The sequence below is a fragment of the Rutilus rutilus genome, assembly GCF_951802725.1.
Source record: "Rutilus rutilus genome assembly, chromosome: 16".
NCBI lineage: Eukaryota > Metazoa > Chordata > Actinopteri > Cypriniformes > Leuciscidae > Rutilus > Rutilus rutilus.
In genome coordinates this window covers 30483927-30505661 of record NC_140224.1, presented here as the reverse complement: position 1 = coordinate 30505661, position 21735 = coordinate 30483927, and the positions used below count along the sequence as shown (strand labels likewise).

At 38.0% G+C, this 21735-nt stretch overlaps 1 protein-coding gene across 1 annotated transcript in view; it reads right to left on the bottom strand.

Moving 5' to 3' along the window:
• The window catches only part of cox10 (cytochrome c oxidase assembly factor heme A:farnesyltransferase COX10), a 41958-nt gene that overhangs the window by 7567 nt on the left and 12656 nt on the right, over positions 1-21735 (bottom strand). Inside the window, exon 5 of the mRNA XM_084434577.1 lies at positions 3438-3508. Within this exon, the coding sequence (XP_084290703.1) occupies positions 3438-3508 (71 nt within the window). The remainder of the gene's footprint in view (positions 1-3437; positions 3509-21735) is intronic.

Sequence of the window (21735 nt, the reverse complement as noted above, 5' to 3'; positions counted from 1 at the left end):
ATTACATTTTTTTAATCATTCCTGGTCTTATTGTGCTTACTGTGTTTTATTGGTGCACATTCATCAATTTATTAAATATTTCAAATGTATACAAAATAAAATATTTTTATATTAATAAATACATTCACTATTTATACAAATCTGTTTTGTTTATTTATCTGCTCCGCCTCAGACACAACTTTCCTTTTTAGCTGTCAGTTGACAAAAGTTGTTTATGATCCAATCATATCTCGAAAGATAAAAAGTCTACTTGATAGACAGAAAACGTCCAATTCCGCATTTTTTTTCTTCACATTGAACTTCCTCTTTTATTCAAAAATGTCATGTTATAGAATTTAAAATAAAACGTAAAAAACAATTTTACAATTACTTTGCATTAAATAATTACCAGGCATATACTGTTGTGCTCAAAAGTTTACATTCACATTGCAGAATATGCAATATGTTCATTATTTTAACAAATTAAGAGGGATCATACAAAATGCATGTTATTTTTTATTTAGTACTGTCCTGAATAAGGTATTTTACATAAAAGATGTTTACATATAATCAACAACAAGAAAAAAAAAAGCTGAATTTATAAAAATGATGCCGTTCAAAAGTTTACATCCCCTTGATTCTCAATAATATGTCGTTACCTGGATGATCCACGACTGTTTTCTGGACAATTGAGGGACTCAAACACAACTATTAAAAAAAGGTTCAAACATTCACTGATGCATTTAAGAGCCAGGGGGTGAAAACTTAATCAAGGAAAAATTTTACTTAATTTCTCTTCTGAAGGGCAATATATATATATATATATATATATATACGAAATAAGAACAATTTGATATCTTCATCCTGTTCAAAAGTTTTCACCCCCCTTACTATATGTAAACATCTTTTATGTAAAATATCTTATTCAGGACAGTACTAAAAAGTTATGCATTTTATATGATCCCTCTTATTTTGTTTCAATATTTAACATTTTGCCGATTCTGCAATGTGTATGTAAACTTTTGAGCATGACTGTATATGTTTGAAAAACACTGTTTGCCTTGACCATCACCATACCATAACATTACTTTTCACAATCTAAAATAAAAGCACACTAGGGTGTAGAATGAGCCGGAATGGGATGACACAGTTGATAACGACATTATGAAACCTCTTATGTATCCTGGAGCTGGGCAGCGTCTTCGTTTGAGAGTGTGTGTTTGAGATGCACACACCACAACGGGATAAGCCGGGGTGTTTGGTTTGGGCTGTTTGGGTTACTTTGACTGCTCGAGTCATTCATTATACCCTCACGTCAACAGATCTGCCCCTTTTGTTGTTGGAAAGTGACCCTCGAGGGAGTGAGAGAGGGCAGGGGTCCCGTTCAGTTAAATTCCACTAACACACCCAATTAGTAAGAAGTAATGGCTGTCAAATGTGTGTTATCACGCTCAAAAACGTGTGTAAAGATGCCTGAGATGGATATAGAATGCTTCCTGATTGTTTAAATTGACTATTTTAATCAGAGCTATAGTGTAGCTGTTCCAGTGGTTGCGCTATGGTGCTTTGCATGTTCGTGTCCAACATGCCCCATAGAGTGAATCCTGCAGAGATTACATATTTTTGTAGGTCAAACACTGGAAACGAGTTAGCATTTTACCACTTCCGGTTCCATTTTAAATGAATCAATACGTTTTGGGCAAATGCCTGACAAAACGGTCTGAGGTGAATACAAGCTCAAGATAATTCACTTTTTATTCTACAACATAAAATACATCAGTGATCCCCTCTTGTGATTTTATAAAGCTTTTACTTGTCTTGATAAAGGGGGTTGCAAACAAGTGGCAAAATGGGACTACAGAGGTTATTAAAGGAGAACTCCGGTCAATTTTAACATTGAGCTCATTTTTTTGTACATTTGGAGTGCTGTCAATACAGAGAACAAAGACAAAAATCGGGGTTGCCTACACCATGTTATCCTCTTTTTAAAATTTGCACCCTGTTGACTTCAATGGGGCAATGTTTAAACCTGCTTTTAGCCTCTTAACATCCTTGATGTGTCATTACAAGTGCACAGAAAATGTGAGTGATTCCTTCAGAGTGAACACGGTGAATCTGAATGCAGTAGATGTGAAAGATATTAATAAAAATTAAGTTAATTCAGCCAGCGCACATACCTGTATTTACATCCTGTTTTCGGTCAAAGTCCATTGTAGTCGATTGTCGAGTTCACGCGCGTGATCATAGGTAACTAAGCAACAGTGGAGAACTCGACAATCGAGATTCGATTACAACAATTCGCGCAAATTTTAAAAATAGAATAACTCGGTGTAGGCAACCCCGATTTTTGTCGTTGTTCTCGGTATTGACAGCACTCCAAATGTACAAAAAAATGAGCTCAATGTTAAAATTGACCGGAGTTCTCCTTTAAATGTCACCAGAAAGGTAAACTCTTCCACTTACAAGTCCGCTTTCACTTCCTCATTCATAATCATGCTCTTGCAACCAATTCTAACTTAAACTTTGAGGGAAAATGGTTTTAAATCAAGACTAAAATAGCTGTCGGAAACTTAATGGTGGTAATGGAGTCATGTAACCACGGTGTAGGTCGTTTATAGCCTACATTTAGCTCTTTTGACTTCTGCTGATTGCACTTAGGCTTCAAAATTCATTAAATTTGTTCAATTCTAAATATTATCATGATGAACTTTTGTTAGTCACAGAGCTTATTTTCTGCAATAATCCCAAAGCCTTTTTTGTTGAAGGAACCAGGGTGATGCTAATCTCCGGATTGGCCTACAAAATGTCATCACTGCAGCACTATATTCCTTGTCTTTTAGCCTAATATATCATGACACACACAACGATCTGAAGAAGAAAAAAGAACACAAAACTTCTCTAAAACAGTTTAGCATGCTAGTCTGACAGCATGAAGAAGCTGCAACTGTAAATGCCTCCACTTTAAAACACCCAAAGCTAAAACCAAAATAAATTGGGTAACCTCACTACTAATCATCTAGTCTGTTGGTGGATGGATGACCATACTGGACCGCCCTTTGTCAGCAGTGGAGTGAGACGGGCAGAACAGAGAGAGGCACACCTACACACACTTGGATAAGGTTACACAGGACAGGTGCGCGAGCGGCTGGCCAGCGCTACAGATATTAGACAATGGTGTTTCTGATATGGCAGGCTCAGATATACACAAACACTGGGCTATGAGAACAATGTAGAGAGTAAATGATGTACATAATGAGAGTAAGGAAGCCATTTTATTAATTCTGCAGTGGCTCTTTACACATATCAAGAATGTGTTTCAAAACCGAGCAAGCTGCCTTACCTTAACAACACAATCATGTTTGAATCTACATACAATGCCCAAAAAGGCAGTCTAGGTAGGATGCTCACTAATTTTTGAAACTGCCCAAGAGTGAGATGCAGGTTTTGAAGGGTCTTACCTGATCTGTCCTCTGACCAGAGGTCTGTTTTTGGTACGATTCATGTTTGAGTCAAAGGGCACCTCGAAGTACTGTTGGGGGAAAAAAGGATGAAAATTAACACAAGGTACATTAACAGCACAAAAAGTCTCTTTAACACACATACGAATAATCCTAAATGTAAGTGTGCATATCCCTCTCTTTTCCAGTCTAAATATAACTTCTTTTTTTTTGTACTGAGGCATTACAACACACACTTGATTATTTCTAATACAGAAGACAGAGAGACAAAAAGGTAACATCGCAATTCCACAATCACATTACACTAAAGAATAAATCGCAATATTGTATTGTGACCCAGATATCAAATATTAGATAGTGATAGTACTTTGGCTCACAAAACTCACAAAGGCTGCATGTATGTGATTAAAAACACAGTAAAACGGTAATATTGTGAAATATTATTACAATTTAAAAGAACTGTTTTCAGCTTTAATTTATTTCAAAGCTGAATTTTCAACATCATTACTCCAGTCTTCAGTCACATGATCCTTCAGAAATAATTATAATATGCTGATTTGATGCTCAAGAAACATTTCTTATGATCATCATCAATGTTGAAAAATAATATAAAAAAAAAATAAAAAAAAATTGTTGTTGAAACTGTGATACTTTGTTTTGAGAAATGTTTGATGAAATGAAAGGTCAAAAGAACAGCATTTATCAAATAAATAAATAAATAAATAAATAAATAAATAAATATATATATATATATATATATATATATATATATATATATAGTATATAATATATATATATATAGTATATATAGTATAGTATATATATATATATATATATAGTAACAATGTAAAAGTCTTTAGTTTCTGACCAATTTAAGTATTAAATATCTTTAAAAAAAAAAATATTACTGACCCCTAACTTTTGGAGTGGAATAGGCTATATAAAATTGGTTATTGAAGTATTCTAAACCAAATTTAATAAAATTCACGCTGCTGTAGCAAGAGCACAGCTAATAATTGGTCGCACTTTTCTCTTTGCAGCATACAAAAAACCTCAAACACTTTGTGAAGGATATTCTCTGAAACATCTGCTCAAGATATCCAACAAATGCATGAAATTCAAACCCTTAAATGGATCGATATGAATGCATATGTGTCTGAGACAGAACGACAGAGGTTGCTTAGGTGCAACGGGGACGATTAAGGCAAAAAAAAAAAGTTGTGTTTTTGTGTTTTATGGCTCCTGCTGGGGAGTCTGCACTAAATTCACTTCGGGGAATCTACAACGTGAGACTAAAACACAAACACATGGGGCATTTAAACCCAGGAACCGGTTATTCAGTCTGTGAGAGACAGCACATGCACCTAATGAAGAAAACAGATAGCTCACTTTTCAACTGAAGAATTTCAGGATCCATTTCTCCTAAAATATGGCCCCCATAAAATAACTAATAAACAGATAATCCATTTCTCTTTTCCTCTCTTAATTTACTGTCCATTTGACATCGTAAAAGAGTCCACGCTTAAAAATGTTCTTGTGGTAGGTAATACATTTCACACAGATTACATTTATATTTTGTTAGATACCTCAGAGAACAGGACCGTACCACTGCGGAGGACAACGGGGGGGAAATACATAATTATCTGTGACGGTGCGTGTCTGTTTGGCCTTTCTAAGCGTCCCCTCGAGTTTAAAGAGGAACCCTGCTAGTGCTATTTGCAACAAATAGTAACATCCATCAATTACATGAGACTTCCCAGCATGCATTTTTACATAAGGATAAGAAAAAAAGAAAGAATAGAACTTCATATTTAGACTAATGTAGGACAAACGGACAGGTCAATAAAACATCTCAAGGAGGTAACAAACGGACTCTGTGACAAACGTGTCTAAAAGCCGTCACAGAAGATTGATGCTTTTTCATTTTGTTTCAGCTATTTTTGGCAGCGTTTTCAAACTCGGACCAATGTCATCCAAAGTGATAAAGTAGCCTGATACAGTGCAGAGGAAGTTGAAGCCCAAAGTGTGTTGTATAAAGTTGAGTGGAGGGTCTGCTGAGTCTCAAATTTATTCTCTCGGCCGTTAGTGTTATTGCACTCGAGATCCCGGACGGGGCAGGGCACAGATGTGGCCGTATCTGAGGTCCCTGCAGTTTTAGGGCCGAGGTGTTAATTCTATTTCCTGGGTCAGGAAGTGCGTCAGATGGTCGCCACAGAGAGAACCGGAGCGAATTTCTAGTGCTGAAACAGTCTCTGAAGTATTAGCCGGATGCTAACACGATTGTTGCGGAGTGTATCTTGGCTACGACTGCACACTTTAGACCTGTGAGATTTCAAAAGTCTTGTTAACCTGCAAAAGGACAAAGTTTACATTAAAAGACTCCCAATAGTCAGTATAAATGCAGTCTGGGACTGAACACTAGCTTTGGAGCAATCACAAGAGTAAGCAAACTGACCAAATGTATTCTGCGATACTGAAAAAGCAACCAGGGTTTTGAGTGTTCAAGACGTTTTCGGTGCCTGTCAGAAACACTTAGTTCTCAGGCATTGTCTTTTTTTAGTCTATCTTTATGCATTTTTTCCCCTCTCAGACTGGTACATCATCTGCTTCACATTAACACCCCTTCAGTACGCTTACTGCTGGTGAAGATCATGCTTTTTAAAAAAGAAAAGTGAGGACAAGTGTTAATGAATATGAAGTGGATGAGATTACGGGCTGTCAAATCTACATAACTAAAGTCCTGTATAATACGCTTATTTTATTGTTCCTTCTGTGGATCTGTGCATATCAGAATGTTACCATAACTTAAACAATGACTAAGGATTCATATTGTTGTGTTATTAAAGAGATAAAAGACACCGCAAGAGTAGATCTGACTTCAGTTTCAGAAGCACACTAAATATACACACTGTCGGTAAGATGTTTTTATGCTCACCAAGGCTGCCTTTATTTGATCAAGAAATACAGAAAATAAACAGTAATAGTGTGATATATTAATACAATGTAAAATAAATGTAAAATCACTGTTCTTTATTTTCAGCATAGTCTTTAGTGTCACATTATCCGTCAGAAATCATACTAATATTTTAGTATGTAAAAAGTCACAAAATATAAGAGTTAATGTTTTGCAGACTGCATAAAGGTACGTTCAAACTTTTCACTATAGGGATACATAGGCCAAATAGTTAAGTCTTTACTGCAAAGCGATGTGTTACAGCAGTGTATTCCCTGCGTGTATAAAGGAACCGTTGCATTTAATCCTCATTCCGTTATCCTTATCGACACCACAGGGTCTCAGTACATTTATAAAATCGCTAAATCAGCACAAGAGCGATACTGCAGAGTTCACTGTACTCGCAGTGACAGGGCTCTGGGTTAACTCGCAGTGAAAAGCACTGTGACTGGAGCAGCGTGGCAGGACAAAGTGACACGCACAGCAAACAAACGCTGCCTGGACTATGAGACCATACTAGCTAATGCTGATGAGAAACTTACTGTAACAGTGACAAGTGTTTACTGAAGGGAAGTGCATCCGAGGGCAACACACACTTACATAAGCATGCAAACAAACACACAAAATTCAGCCTAAATATTCTCACGGAGAGAAACACACGTGCATGGAGCCCGAGTAAATACACACTAACAGCGCAGCTGCTGTATATGAGAAAGACGTCGGCGTTGATCAGTAGAAATTGGTCAAAGTAAACACCACCTGCTCAAACACCTACTCAGCAACCTCAACTTTTTTTCCTCCACCTTTGCAAACAAAAAGTACAATCCCAATTCTCAATCAGCGCTGTGTACATTGTGAGTACATGCATTCAAAGATAATTCCTCATGCTGTCAAAGTCCAGGTGCAGAACCAGAGTTCAGGAGTTGACGAGGTAATACTCTATCGATTTAACAAAATTACCTGACAAATTTCTAAAGAACAGCAGCAGAAAACTTCAGCTGCAAATCATCTCAAGTCCTTTTGAAAGAGAAATTCCTCTTTAGTTACAGCGACCGTTGAATCATTGCGGTTCAAGTTCAACTTGAGCTACGTGAGTTTTGCCAGGACCCTGCAGAAACTGTTCGGCAGACCACTGTGCTCAGCCATGTAGTAATTACACAGAGTGCCTGCAATATGATTATGCTTTAAAAGGTGCATGACTGGATCACAGTCAGCTGAATTACAATTACGACCTGCATTTCCTATTTTTTGGAGAACAAAGGAGAACGAAACCAACAGAAAGGACCTCTGAATTCGTCATTTATGATTACAATTATTCGACTGCATGGACTGAATCTTACCTTCCTGACACATCTGAAGAACTAATGTAAATGAATGAATCCTACAGACAGGGATGTTTATGATGCTTTGGACAATTATTATTATTATTATTTTTTTAATTCTCAAGATGCCTTCACTTCAAACCTCTGAACAATGGTTTCACTACTCGTGAACTTATGAGGATCGAAAACATATTTAGGAGGATCTCAATATGGGTACAAAGCTAATGGAAACACATTTTAACAATTTTAAATTGTGTTTATATCCAAATCAGGACAAGATCAACCATTACGGTAACATTCACACACAGTTAAAATCGAGTAACAGCGGGTTTTTGCGTAGTTGAGTTACGATATTCATATTTGACATATTCCAGTAAGAGAATTATTTTATTTTGCAATGACTAAGAAATGGCCAAAATAATTAAAATTCTGAATTTTGTGTAAAAAAAAAAAAAAAAAATACACTAAAATAAAATAGTTGCATAGTTAGGCTACATGAAAAACAAGATTTTCATTTTGAGATCTGCGAAAAATTACATTTACCAGTGTTATTAAATAATTAGTGTTTTCTTAAAGAGTGCTAGATGATGTTAAAAGCAATATAAACTTAAATTGGAAATGAGAATGTACATTTTAATATCCAATACCAACTGATACCAACAATAAATAAAAATAACATTGGCAGATATGGTGCTGGTATATTGTGCATCCTCATTCTGGGATAGCATGCAAACATTCAGTAAATACGACCAATTTTAATTTTAAAATGACTTAAAGTTTGAACAGACAACAAGTAACAAACAAGTAACAAAGTTGACAATCATCTAGATTCAGATATCTAGCAATGCAACTTTGGAGTCCACTGAGTCTAGGCTCATCCTGAGCCCTATTTAATATCTCCACACAAGAGCAAGGATGCAGGTCCTTCTCTCCCAGCCTGGTATCCGAGCAGTGATCATTTGGCCTCTCCAGCTTGGAGCACTGCAAGGAGCCTGGCAGTAAGTCAGCTGGCACAGCGACAGGCTTGATTAATGGTCCGTGCAAAGCAGAGTTGAGTGCTAAACTGTCCACATGCTAATCAGCCAATTATGAATGTTCTGCTCTACACTAGCGCTGCCTCAGTGCAAATCAATGTATTTAGTTCTTTTGCCAGTGGGCAAAATTGGATAGGGAGTCTGGGAATGCTTAGGGATGCTGTCCTGAAGAAGAAAGGATAAAATAGCATACGGAAATCTATGCATCATTAGTTTAATCAGACAAAGGCTTGCGTTTTGGTCATGTTAGCCACTCACACCCAGGAAAAGGCGCCATGATCTGAAGCCCTTCTTTTTCCAAAGCATCTTGTTTGGTTCCAGCACTACCATTCGCAGATGTTTTTTGCAACGTTTCTTCCAATTATTACGACAACATTAAAAGGTATTTCATGGCGATGACATAAGATGGATGAGCGCTGTCGAGGTCAGTTGAGAGTTGGAGACGGAGGCTAAGCCAGTGGTTCTAGAAGCCGAGAACCTCCTGTGGGAATGACAAGCTAGTTCATCATCTTTGGCCCAGTGTCAGTTCACACAACCCAGACCATCACTAAGGTGAGCCCGAAGTTCGCCGTCACGATCTTACACCACAGCACCTCCCACTGCGATGGGGCTTCAAGTTAAAGAGAAAGAGCCCAAATGGCTGATGATACTGGTTGCGGTGAAATAAGACAACTGTGATGGATTAAAATTCAAACAACTTCATTATTGGTCATGTATTTTGTGCTACAACAAAAACAACAAGGCCTCCCTGAAAAAAAATGAGGCAATTATAAGCTAATCAAGTCATTTAAAACCAAGCCAAAACAAGCTTTTCTTCAAAAGATCTGGCATATAAGGAACAATCAAAATAATAACTGGCCTAAAAATTTTAGGCAGCCTTTTTAAATTTGGTGATTTGAGCAATTTTGGGGAGTTACGCCAAGTTCCTTGTTCATGATGTTAAATGAAGAAACTTCCATGAAGTAACAGCCTTGCGTAGGCATGTTTATGAACAGAGCTTTCTACTAAGAACCCTCATTTATCATGACCCCGATAATCAAAGCTCAATTTAAGTCTCTGGCAAACTAAACAAAGACACATTTGAGTCATACAATTATTTTAGCTGAGGACGCAAACATACTCAATGCGCCAAAAGGCCACGTTTCGCTTTGATAGGACTGGCTAGCCATACGCGTGATTTACCAGTGATATATTGGTTAAGATTAAATGTTGACATTCCCAGATTACCATTAAGACCATGAACTGTTTGTGCAACTGAGTCGTTTAATATCAGCATCTGTGAGGACGTCAAGCAAGCATGTGTTTATACAAGAACGCATGAGTGTGTGTTTAGATTATATCTGGTGCTTCCAGCTGTGTGTGACAGCAGAAGGCACATGAGAAAAGCGGTCTTGCAAATGCACGCTTACTAAGTGTTTACATACAGACCTACAGTTTATGTCTTTATAGAGGTTGAACTCCATTTCCTACCGCCCCAATTCCATTGTGTTGAATTTGTTGCCATCAACAACCTGTGGCGAAAATGCACTTTTCCTCTAAACATTCTTGCCAACAGACATCTAAGTTTACTTCTCAAGAGGCTGGCTCACTTCAGATGGACACGGTTTGCTTGAACTTTTAACATTCCACCTCAACATAAGTTAACAAAGATGTGACATAAGACTAAACATTCTTCATTAAGCCATCTCAGCAATGAACATCTGAAAGAATTGGTTTTCTTATCAAAATGTTCATGTCAGCACCCTCTCCCATCTACATGATCCGTGAGGCGGGGATGTTAGATTTTGAGCAGAAGAGATTTTGTGCCAGACAAATATTCAAGCATAACACGCCAAGCATACACACATTCCTAGTGCTATTTCACCTATAGAAACTCTTTTCAATGTCTAATCTGCCTGTTTTATTCTCTTTTCTTTATCAGCAGTTTGCGGTAAGTGCTTAGACATGTCTGGACATGGGTCATAAGATCTGTTTTCTCAACTGCAACTGCATCTATCTTTCTGTAAAAACCACAGGCTGCCGTTAACACCAAGACCCCAAAACAGTGTTTGCATTCCATAATTAGGATTCCTTTTCACATCCCAACACTTCTGTCTGTCTGCACATCTCCGAAAGGCCATCAAGAAGGGAGGATGAAGGAATGAGTTGATTGCAGGCAAGAACAGCTATTGATTAGAGTTGATTTAGAGTTTTAAACTTCTAAAATAATCCCTAGCGAAGGTATCTAATGTGGACGGCACTGATATTAAAATTCTGGTCAAAACCGATCCTAATTTGTCTAAAAAATAACTATAAATAACTGTAAAGTAACACTATAAAATTCATACAAAAAACTAAACTTAATCATTTTAAATGCGGAAAGTGATTTTAGGTTCAATTAAAAAATACAATAAGTTAAATTATTAAATTAATAAATAAAATACATAATTATTCAAATAAATAAATAGAAGATGCACCAATATCAACATAATGAGAAATACATTAAAATTATATAAATATGTATAATATATAAAATTAAAATCAATAAAACTTTGATTTATCAATATATCTGACCAATACATTGTGAATTACTAGTCTCCAAGATATCCAGCACACTGAATTTACTAGTTACACTATAATTTGCTGGGATAGGATGACAGCTGAGCTGCTCAAGACGGCCATTCCAATCTGATTTAATGCATGTAGACACTGCAAGTAGACAAGAACATGTTGAAGACCAAATAATGAGAGAAGAACATATGTATTCTGTCAAAACTGGTCTGTACCAAGGAAATATCCAAAAAACATGGAGGTCTAGACATGGATGATTGTCTGAAGGGCTCTAGCTTCAACAAACTTGGATTTGATCACCATCCTCTTCCAGCATTAAAGTTGGTAATTACAAAGCAGACACTAATTGTGGTTTTCAAACCCATATGACAGGGTGCCGAGCAGCAGCATCCATAGAAACCAACCCTGTTATTAGCCCGAAGGCTTCTGACAGATGGGGCATGGATTGAGTTAAAGATGCAAGTCTTGTTTTAATGGGGGCCTCAGATTAACCTCTGTATATATAAAAAAAAAGAAGAAAAAAAGAAAAAGACCGCTCATCTATTCGGACCCATTCTGAAACCATCAAGGCACCATTGGAGAAGCATTTGAATTATTCATGCCTGAAGAACGGTGCCTTCTATACTAACAGATGGAAGCAGGATGGTTTTGAAGAGCTTGACTACGTGCAAAGTTCCTGTCAACCTCTGTCTGCTCTCGCTTCATGCCTTCGGCCCTCGAGACCCTTTCCGCTCTTCTTCTCATCCCCTAGTCAAGCTTGTCGAAAGTAATGTCAGACTGTTAGCTCTGCTGTCAAGTCCTCTGAGTAAGTCGTCAACCATCTGTCGCCATTAAAAGAAGCAAAATGGATCCTGTCAGAGAGAAAACAGATTAGCAGGGATGACAGAATGACGCTTCGCTATGGAACGATGGAGGACAGTGGCCTGTAAGAATCAAAGAAAGATGTGAAAAATGGTCAATATGGCGTATGAAAGAAATCAGCTGCCAGGATGCTAGGTGGCATTGCGTATCACCCACACGGTCTGAGGTTAGCCACCTTTGGGCTTATTTTGGGACTTAATTAAAAGGTTTGGTGGTTAATTTATCCTCCATAAACCTCAAAAGCTCAGCCACACACAGGATATGGTTAATCTGCAAATCATAAGCAGAACTAGGGCTGGGTGTCAAATTTTGGTACCGAATGACAAAAAAGTATTTTTTAATACTCTATTGTATAGAGGAAATTTGGTCGGTGCCTAAAATTTAACTCGATACCCTGGCCTAAGCATAACAGGCATCATAATCTGAAGGATTACATTTTTTGGTGTGTTGCAGAACATGCCCAAGAGACTTACCCAATGGTTAGCCAGTTGATGTAAACTACAAACCTGGACTTTGATTCCAGCCTTATAGTCCTTGCATTTCCTGTAATCTGATGAAATGATCTAATATTCATCAAACAGGCTTTTTTTTTTTTTTTTTAAATAGCACACCACTGTCATGAAATCAATGAGTAACGTGTTGAAGAGCCAGTGGGTAGATTCCACTGATGTGAGGAAAAGCACAGCATAGCCAATCCACCCCACCAATGGATGGAGAAACCCGAAAATGCTTTCATCACCTGCCTGTAATGAGAGCAGCGTCCTGAAACCAACGACAGCTGGCTGTTTTGTGCTCTCTGGATTAAGTGAAACAGCAGATAAAAGACAGAAAACCTTTCAAAACAAGCAAATAAAAGAAATGGATTGGCTTTCTAAACCCTTTCGGCTTTGGAACGAAGAAAGTGGTGGAAGAATTTCAAAGAATTGAACTCAAAGAAACAGTTGCCAAATGAATATTTAGATATAAAACATGCAAAAGGAAAATACGGTAAAAGTGTTCTTAAGTGTCATCCATGAATAAGAGGCAGAAAGATGAGAGATACAAGAACACAGCCTTTACTTCCAATGAAAGACACGAGAAACCAAAAATGCAACAGCCAATGCATCACACTAAAGAGGGTGAATACATCTGCATTTGACATGTAGCTGGGGAAAAAAAAATTCTTCCAAACACAGTGAGATGAAGCCAATCCTGCTCACTGTTATGCTTTAATCCCAAAGAAGCTTCATGAAGTCGCATCTGCAAAGATCACAAGAACGACTTAGCACATGCACAAGGTAGCGAAGAGCTGAAAAAAGAGAGCAAGTGATGAGAATTTTCTTGAAGGGATTTCCTTTCAAATCTCTAGATAAAAGAATAAGTCTAGTTGCAAATACAGTCCACAAAGAAAATAAAGCTGAATAAAATAAAATAAAAAAGATGCTTTTTTTGTTTGCAAATGAGAACTTATTTTAATGCTATAACAATAAAAAGAGGATGGTTAATTGCAGAAATAATTATTGAAGAATTGTAACACTCAATATGGCAGCTGTAGGAATAAAATTTCCCCTTTCAGCTAAAACCATATTTTTGATCGTAACATCTATTGCACATCCTACGCATTAGATGAACCAGCCTGAAAATATATACAATTTATAGCATGACTGACAATTGGACATTGTAAATATTGAAACATATTCAAGACTTCAGACTTTAAAACTCTGGAGTCTAATAAGATCAAGAAGGAATGTTGAGTAGTAAATACCTAGCTATCTGTGTGTACATTGAAATGGGACAATGTTTCTAATAAAAGCTTTTTTTCCCCTTGGCTAATAATAGTTCAGAGTGGCATGTGAGAAACAGACATTGACTCAGAGCTAGTCTGGAGTCACAAAGTATCACCACAAAGACAGGCCAGTAGGTGAGTCATGCACTAAAAACAGTCTAACAATGGCCTCTTCCGCTTAAAAATCACTACCACACCTTTTAAACCACATACACAGACAGTAATCAACAATTATACCACTCAAGTCAGCCAAAAGAGACACAGTTTCATGACAAAACATTGCATGTCAACAAATCACCTGCACAAAAAGCAAAGTGAGCTTTAAAGCAACACTATGTAGCTTTTCAACCTTCATAATATATTTCCAAGACCCTTGTGATGGTACATCAACTTACAATAGGTTGAATGACATAGCCTGACGGGGTCTGTATCGCTTTTACTGGCACTACGTAACTTCGGGGTTCGGGTAGTAACCCGAGCACAAAAAGAACTACAAAATTCGACTGCTTTACGGCATACGTCACTTCCCCCACCACTTTCTCAAATTTGGACGTGAGAGGCCAACCAACATTTGGTTTCCGGCTTTCGTGCGTATGTTTTTGTCATGGCCAAAGCAGCAACGGACAAAAAAAAAGTCAGAAGTAAGCCTGTGTCTAAACGGCGTGTACAAGTTTGGTAGGAGCTTCATTCTTGCAAGTAAATAATACATGATTAGACGGACAAAATTATCTTTTAGGCTAAGTAGCCTAATGACTGCAGGCTGATAGTCATGTTTGTTTATTTTTCTGGTGAAAGTGTCTTGCCATAATGCAAATAAGGCTATAATGCAAATTGATTTTTCAACTTTGCAGATTCATCTATGGTAGCTTGATAATATTGACGATATATGGCTATTACCTACCACACAAACATTGAATTGAATTAGCATTCTGTAAAACAGTAGCCAATAGGCTACTATAATGACGCTGGCTTGTAAACGTGAGCTACGCGATCTTTTGGCGTTTGTAAAAAATAAAACCCATGAAATTACATTCATATGACATGCTGAAATATATGCCACTGTACCTGGGATGAAGACATTTCACACGCAACGCAGGCAGTCCAAGACGTGAGAACTCCTTCTGCAGAGCTCGGGGTGCTTGTCAACAAATGCACGTGTATACCCTGGTGTTACCATGACAGATTTTACGACCGCAGTAGAAGACAATACTGCTTCCCAACTGTAGGGGGACCCCGAGAGCAAAAGCTACTTGGTGTTGCTTTAACAACGGATGTCAAGACTGAATCGCATACATGTGGCTTTTGATCAATTTAAACCCTAAGTGTGTGCATTTGCAAACTCTTTAAATGGGTTAGAGGGATGTACCACCTTTAAAATGAGTCAAGTGTAGTTTGAAGCAGGATAATTCAGTGGTTTTATCAATCCTATGTTTTGCTACTGGGGCAAAGTCCAATTTCAATGGCAAAGCAACACTTTAGAGATGCCTAGTCGTCATTACATTGTAATTTTGTAGCATTGGCAGTTATCTGCATGCAACCAACTCCTCCAAGTTACAATTAGCATTCAACACTAGCTTATGAGGATGGTGCTAACAGGGCAGCTTTTGTTAATTAGTAATGCATCCCAGTACTAAACAAAGTGTTCATATTGCTGTTGGCTTCTACATCCATCTGGGTTTAAACAAGAGTAGACTTAGTAAACATCTAGTTTTAACCAGCTAACTCCTTTGAAATGGGTAAAAACGATACTGCCAATAAGTACTAAGCGCAATACAAGGGAACACAATAAATATGTGAACAACCTTATATCCCTGTTGAGAAAGAAAAACAGTTGTATTTTCATAGAAGCTAAATACTGAAGCACCAAATGCATGCATTATATTTACACCCTAAAAAGTCTACATTGCTTTGCCTCACCACTGATCATCTTACATCACTTTAAATAATGTTTATTGAAAAAGACTGGTAACAATTCCATTAATAAACCTCTCACACCAATAACACTAACATTCTCAAATCATATCAACAGGGGTGCACATAACTTTTTTGGTCTGGTTCTCAAGGGAGCACCTGGAGATGATGCTTGGTGGTACACACGCTTTAAGCGGCACACTTATCACACAAGCTGCCTAAATGTAAAATAACACTATTTGTTCACTGTGGAAATTAAATATAGGTTCATCTTTGTTAAAGCTGTATTTTATTTTTATTTTATTAACATTAATAACACAGACAACAGCAGGAATATTAGGCTGCTCTCACTTTAAGACCGAATGCATGGACAGAATATACTGACACACATCTGGTTTCTTCCTCAATTGTTCACTTATGACATAACCGAGAGAATACTTGCCGAGAAGGGTATTTTGAAATAATTTTGTGTGTATGTGTCCGTTCAAGCGCGAGTAAACTTGAAAGAGGAATCAATTCGGTGTCCAAGTGCAGTCTTGAAACAAATCTATGATGGTTAAACTCAGTTAATTCCCGAATCACATGCGTGCCGACCTTGGGGCCTGGTCTGTACGGATCACGGGTCCGTGCGATCCGTTGTACCCAATAATTAATGAACACACGTATCATCATGATTGTTATCTTACCAGAGATGGAGAAAACTCCTACTCCAATATCTTAATGTGTCCCTGTCCCCAAAAATTGTACATTTATTTATTTATACCACACATGCACACCAGTTATGTATAAACGCTCCACTGATGTAAACAAGAAAATTACTGCTAAGATTACATTATTCTTCAAATGACATATGTTACTACCCTTAATTTCAATTTCCTCCAATATTTTTGCTGCCCACTATTACATTAAATTACAATGTTGTTTAGGAGCTTGGTCCAGCATACAGGCTACAAATGAAACGCCTCATTTTTTAAAATCATTTTGTTCTAAGCAAGAACATTGGAACCAAATGGAAATCACAAAAATAGCAGCAGCTAATTTAGACATATCCACTACCTGCTTTTCTACTAGTAGAAGATGTGGTATAACATATGGGTTTTGAGGGGTTTTCAGAAGAAGAGGGCTGTATCTTCTTACCCAATTAAGAAAAAAAGATCATTTAAAAGAGTGATCATATAATTAGAAATGAACAGTCTTCATTATCCAACATGAGTGTGTGCTATTAACATTGAGTTTTTGCACTGAATTATTCACCTGAAAATGTTAATGAATGTGCTAGGAAACATGGAGAGAGAGAGAGAGTCTAAGGCCCCGTCCACACTACTGCGTTTTCGTATTAAAACGGAGACCTTTTGCTACGCTTGCACCTCCTGTCCACACTAAAACGGCAAAAACGGAGACCCAAAACGGAAAAGTTTAGAAACGCTGCCGACCCGTTTTTCGTTTTGAATCTCCGGAGGGCGTTTTAGTCTGGACGGGTCAAAACGGAGGACTTTAGAAACGATGACGCAGAGGCTCACGCTCGGCTCTATGATTGGGTGTCATCAGTCATGGAGTATACACAGGTAATATTCAGTACCAGTAAAATCCACCGGCTGGAACAGTTTCTTACAGAAACGCGTGCATGCGGTAAACGCGTGCATGCTAGAAATAGAACCGACGCCTATTTTATATGCGACACGCAAGCGTGTTGGAAGCGTTTCCAGGCAAAATAGAATAGGAAAAGATGTTTATATGTCATTTTGACACAAATACATATTAATAAATGACATTTTGATGTTTGAAAGCATTTTTTTACAGTCTATGTTTGAAAGTCTCTAGGTTTACACCGGTACGCGCATGCCCAGTGTTGGTGAATGTTCACGTGATCCGTGTTTTCAGACGTTTTAATGTGGACGGAGATCAATTCTAATACGCAGCTAAAACGCTGGTGTGGACGGAGATCGTATTCGTTTTAATTCTCCGTTTCTAAACGAAAACGCAGTAGTGTGGACGGGGCCTTAAGAGGGAACTAAACTGAAATGTCATTATAACACATAGCATTTGTGAAGTTCAGCCTCAAAAGTGCATAAAACAATATTCTGGTTGATCAAGGATGACCAACACTCTTAAAAATAAACGTTCTTTATAGGCATCTATGAATAACCTTTAACATCCATGGAGCTGTTTACTAAAATGTTCTTTGGGGAACCAAAAACGGTTCTTCTATAGCATTTCTATGGAAAAACACTCTTTTGTGTAGCATCAATAATTGCATAATGGACAAATTAGCCCAAGGAACTGCCTCCACATCTATCTCGCCATTTGTGGTATTCCTAATCACCAGGAAACTGCCTAACATGGGTGTTTCCCCTGAATTTACTGAGATCCACTGAATGTTGATTAATTGGTCAACAAAGACCGTGTAATAGCAGAACCATGTCTAGACCTGTAACCTCTGCTAATATGTACATGAACCGCCTGCCAAGCTCTCCTCTGTGTTGACGTGTACTCGTCTGAGAGGATTGCGGTAAATAAAAGGATGATAAAGCGATGAGAGCGGGGTGAGACATCTCGCGTGCGAGGGTGCCGGTGCTGTGTGAAAACCCCTTTGATCAAACGCGCCGACGATGCACAGCTCCATCTCACGGAGTGAATCCCCTGGGGAAGGTTTGTTGTCTTTCTTTTGTCAAGATCCAGTCTGTCTTTGACTACCTGTGTGGCTGGTGACATGTGAAGTCAATGAAGCCTCAGACATGCAAACAAGTCTCGCAAGGGTGAATGCCTAAACCACAAACACAAGGACCATGAGAAAAGACATAAACCACGAGAGCACCAGCAAACCCACAAAAGCTTGAAAGTCTGAATAAATACACAGTAGCCCAAGGCTGACCAAAAGAAACACACAAAATTGTCCATTGCTCAAGACAACAAAACCCACTATGACTAGCACTTCATCAGAATGCAAGATAAACCCTGTATAAATGTAACATGCCTGAAGGTGAAAGGCAATAGCTATTGCACAATACAAGCCAAAAAAAACGAAACAAAAAAGTATAATTTTTTGGCCTGACCATGACTTTAGACTTCAAATAAGGTCAAGGAATATCAAAACTGACAGCAGTGGAGCAGATTATCCTTTCCAAAAGAAAAACTGTGATTCTGAAGATGTAAACGAATTTGTATCGCCATGACATGACATTCATTTGGCAAGACCTTTAAAGCAACCCCTAACCCACAAAGAATTTTCATCAAGCCACAATAAACTGGCTGCAGTGCGCATGACATGCACATGTTGATATTGCCAAGGTGTGATCTGTAACATTAACATGATATTTTATTCATGTGCTTTTTGAAAAAAGTTATTCTTGGAAAGCTACAGGGGTTTCTGGGGGGGGGTTATCATAGGTTATTTAGTGCCTGACAGTAATGTAAAGTGATGCATACTGTTACATTGGTGAAAATAATATCGGTGCATCCCTATTAATGCGTGTATGTATGTTCAAAGAAAAAAATATGAGATGCAAAGGAAAATAATTATGTGCAAAATCTTCTGTAAACAGCCTGGTTGCCGCTAACGCCAAAAAAATAATGTAATATCCTTCATATGCTTCTCTTATTTCAATACGAAAATGAAACCCAACCTAACTGGAGAACAAATTAAGGTATCAAATTCCACGTGACAATACGATGTTTTGTAGCTGACATTTACTAGAACAATGCCACAGCTCAAGCACTTGTGTCCATATGGAGCCTGTGGCATAATATCCCATAGTGTACAGTTTGACATAGATTGACACCCTACGGATCACCGAGACTGGGGAAATTAACTATTAAACGACTGCCTCTGTTTAAATATTCATTCTTATCCTGAACACCGTGAAATAGGCCATTGAACAGCCTGTGTGCCACCGTGCCATCTGATCAGAGATCACCCACTGATTAAGAGTCTGTCTTTTCACGCCACCCTCCCCAATGGATTCAAAGCTTACGGCAGAAGAGAAAGCCAAGGTGACTCATCCCTATTGTTAAAGAAAAAGTGTTAAAACAGGCTCTTAATTTAAACATCTATTAAATGGAGGGATCACCTTGGTGTTAATTCCTTCCTCAGACACGTTTTCACCTCTGAAAAAAAGGTGGTCTCGCTTTAAGCGTTCATTCGCCAGGATGGCAAAAATGCACTTTCAAGGAGCTGGTCACATTGTACGGTGGAACTAATGTGATTACCGACAGAAATAAAAGATTCATAAATAATTGATATAGGGCAGCATGAACCCCTAAGCAAGCATCACTGGCATATTTTTGGGCAATCTTAACAAGAGTTGTCATTGAGGTTTTGGAGTCTTACCATGCAAGAAAAAAGCTATAACATTAAAAAGGAAAAAGGATAGAACAGGACGTCTTTAAAGAGCCGCTCTAATGCCAGCCGGTCTTGCTTTGAGGATGCAGTGGCAGTAAAACTACAGACCACAATGTCGTCATGCCGGTGGAATTTGCAACCCGTTTGAAAATGTATCATCTGTCACTGCATCTCATGGGGCAACAGATAAAACTGCAGAATGGGGTGCTTCAAAATGAGACGGGCTGGTGTGATGTCTTAGGGGGCATCTGGTTACAACTTATGGTTCCTCCAGAGGTTCTGAAAAGCAGCGCGAGACCCCTAATGTGAAGAACGATGGTAACACAGGTCCTGAGGGACAGAAAGAGCTGTCAAGAATGCCAGAGCTTTAACAGTTGGGTCCAGAGAGGGAGGGGTTACAACTCACAGACATCCCAAAACTTTAGACATGTGGTCCAAATTAATATTTGAAAGACGCTGTCAGCTAACATGAGATAGACCTCATATAGTAATGGGTTAAATATATACATCAACACTGAAAATAACAACTGTTACTTGAGCAGCAAATCAGCATATTAGAATGATTTCTGAAGGATCATGTGACACTGAAGACTGGAGTAATGATGCTGTAAATTCAGCTTTGCTGAGCAAGTGTTCGCTGGCAACCAAAATGCATACAGATATACAAGATGTGTTTCTGAAAGGGTAATTTCAAGATGCAAAACAATTTTGAGACTAAATCGACGTTAGATTTTAATGATAGTCATCAAAACATAAACAAAGCCGTTCATTCCTCTTAATGATCATGTTTTATGATCCAGTATTTCCTTCCAATTTTCTCTCTCGCTCTCACTCGGTTACAGTACATTGCTTTTGAAGCAGCCACCCTACGCATGCAAATATGGATTTTAAAAATGCATGGAAACTACAAGCAGGCGACAATCACTCTACTGTCTGTGCCACACAAGATTAAGGTGGAGATGCCTGCAGTCAGAACAAGAAGCCTCATGGGATAGTGGTTCCCTTATCTACAGGAACCCCTATGCAAAAAAAAAAAAAAAAAAAAAACATTCTATGCTGTCAGATATGGAGATGTGATTACTTGGTTTTCTTGTGATGAGTCCTGTTCTAGTTGATCCGATGAAGTTAGGTCGTCCCTTATCCAAGACGTTTTTCTTTATAGATTAGGCATTAAAAATTCATAGCGGAATCCTTAGAGAAGACACAATCAGTCTGAATAGATGCAAAAACATAACAATGACAAGCCGATGTAAATCATTTTTGATTGTATTGCTTTCTTTTCAAAATCAGCAATTCTGTGAACTATTACAGTTAACATTATTAAGGGAAGCAGAAACAGGGATGTTAAACACTTGTACAACCCTGATCAAACGAGAGACACAACAGGAATTAATGTTTTGCAGAGCCATAAATTACTTCAAAGGGGGATTTGATATGCTGCTTCTCGGAGTCACGCATTTAAATTAGCATCTGAACATCTCCAGAGAGCTCGTCAATTGAAGCAGAAGGTGCAGAACCTTCTGAATTTCCAAGATCATTTCAACATAGAAACCCCAGAATTAA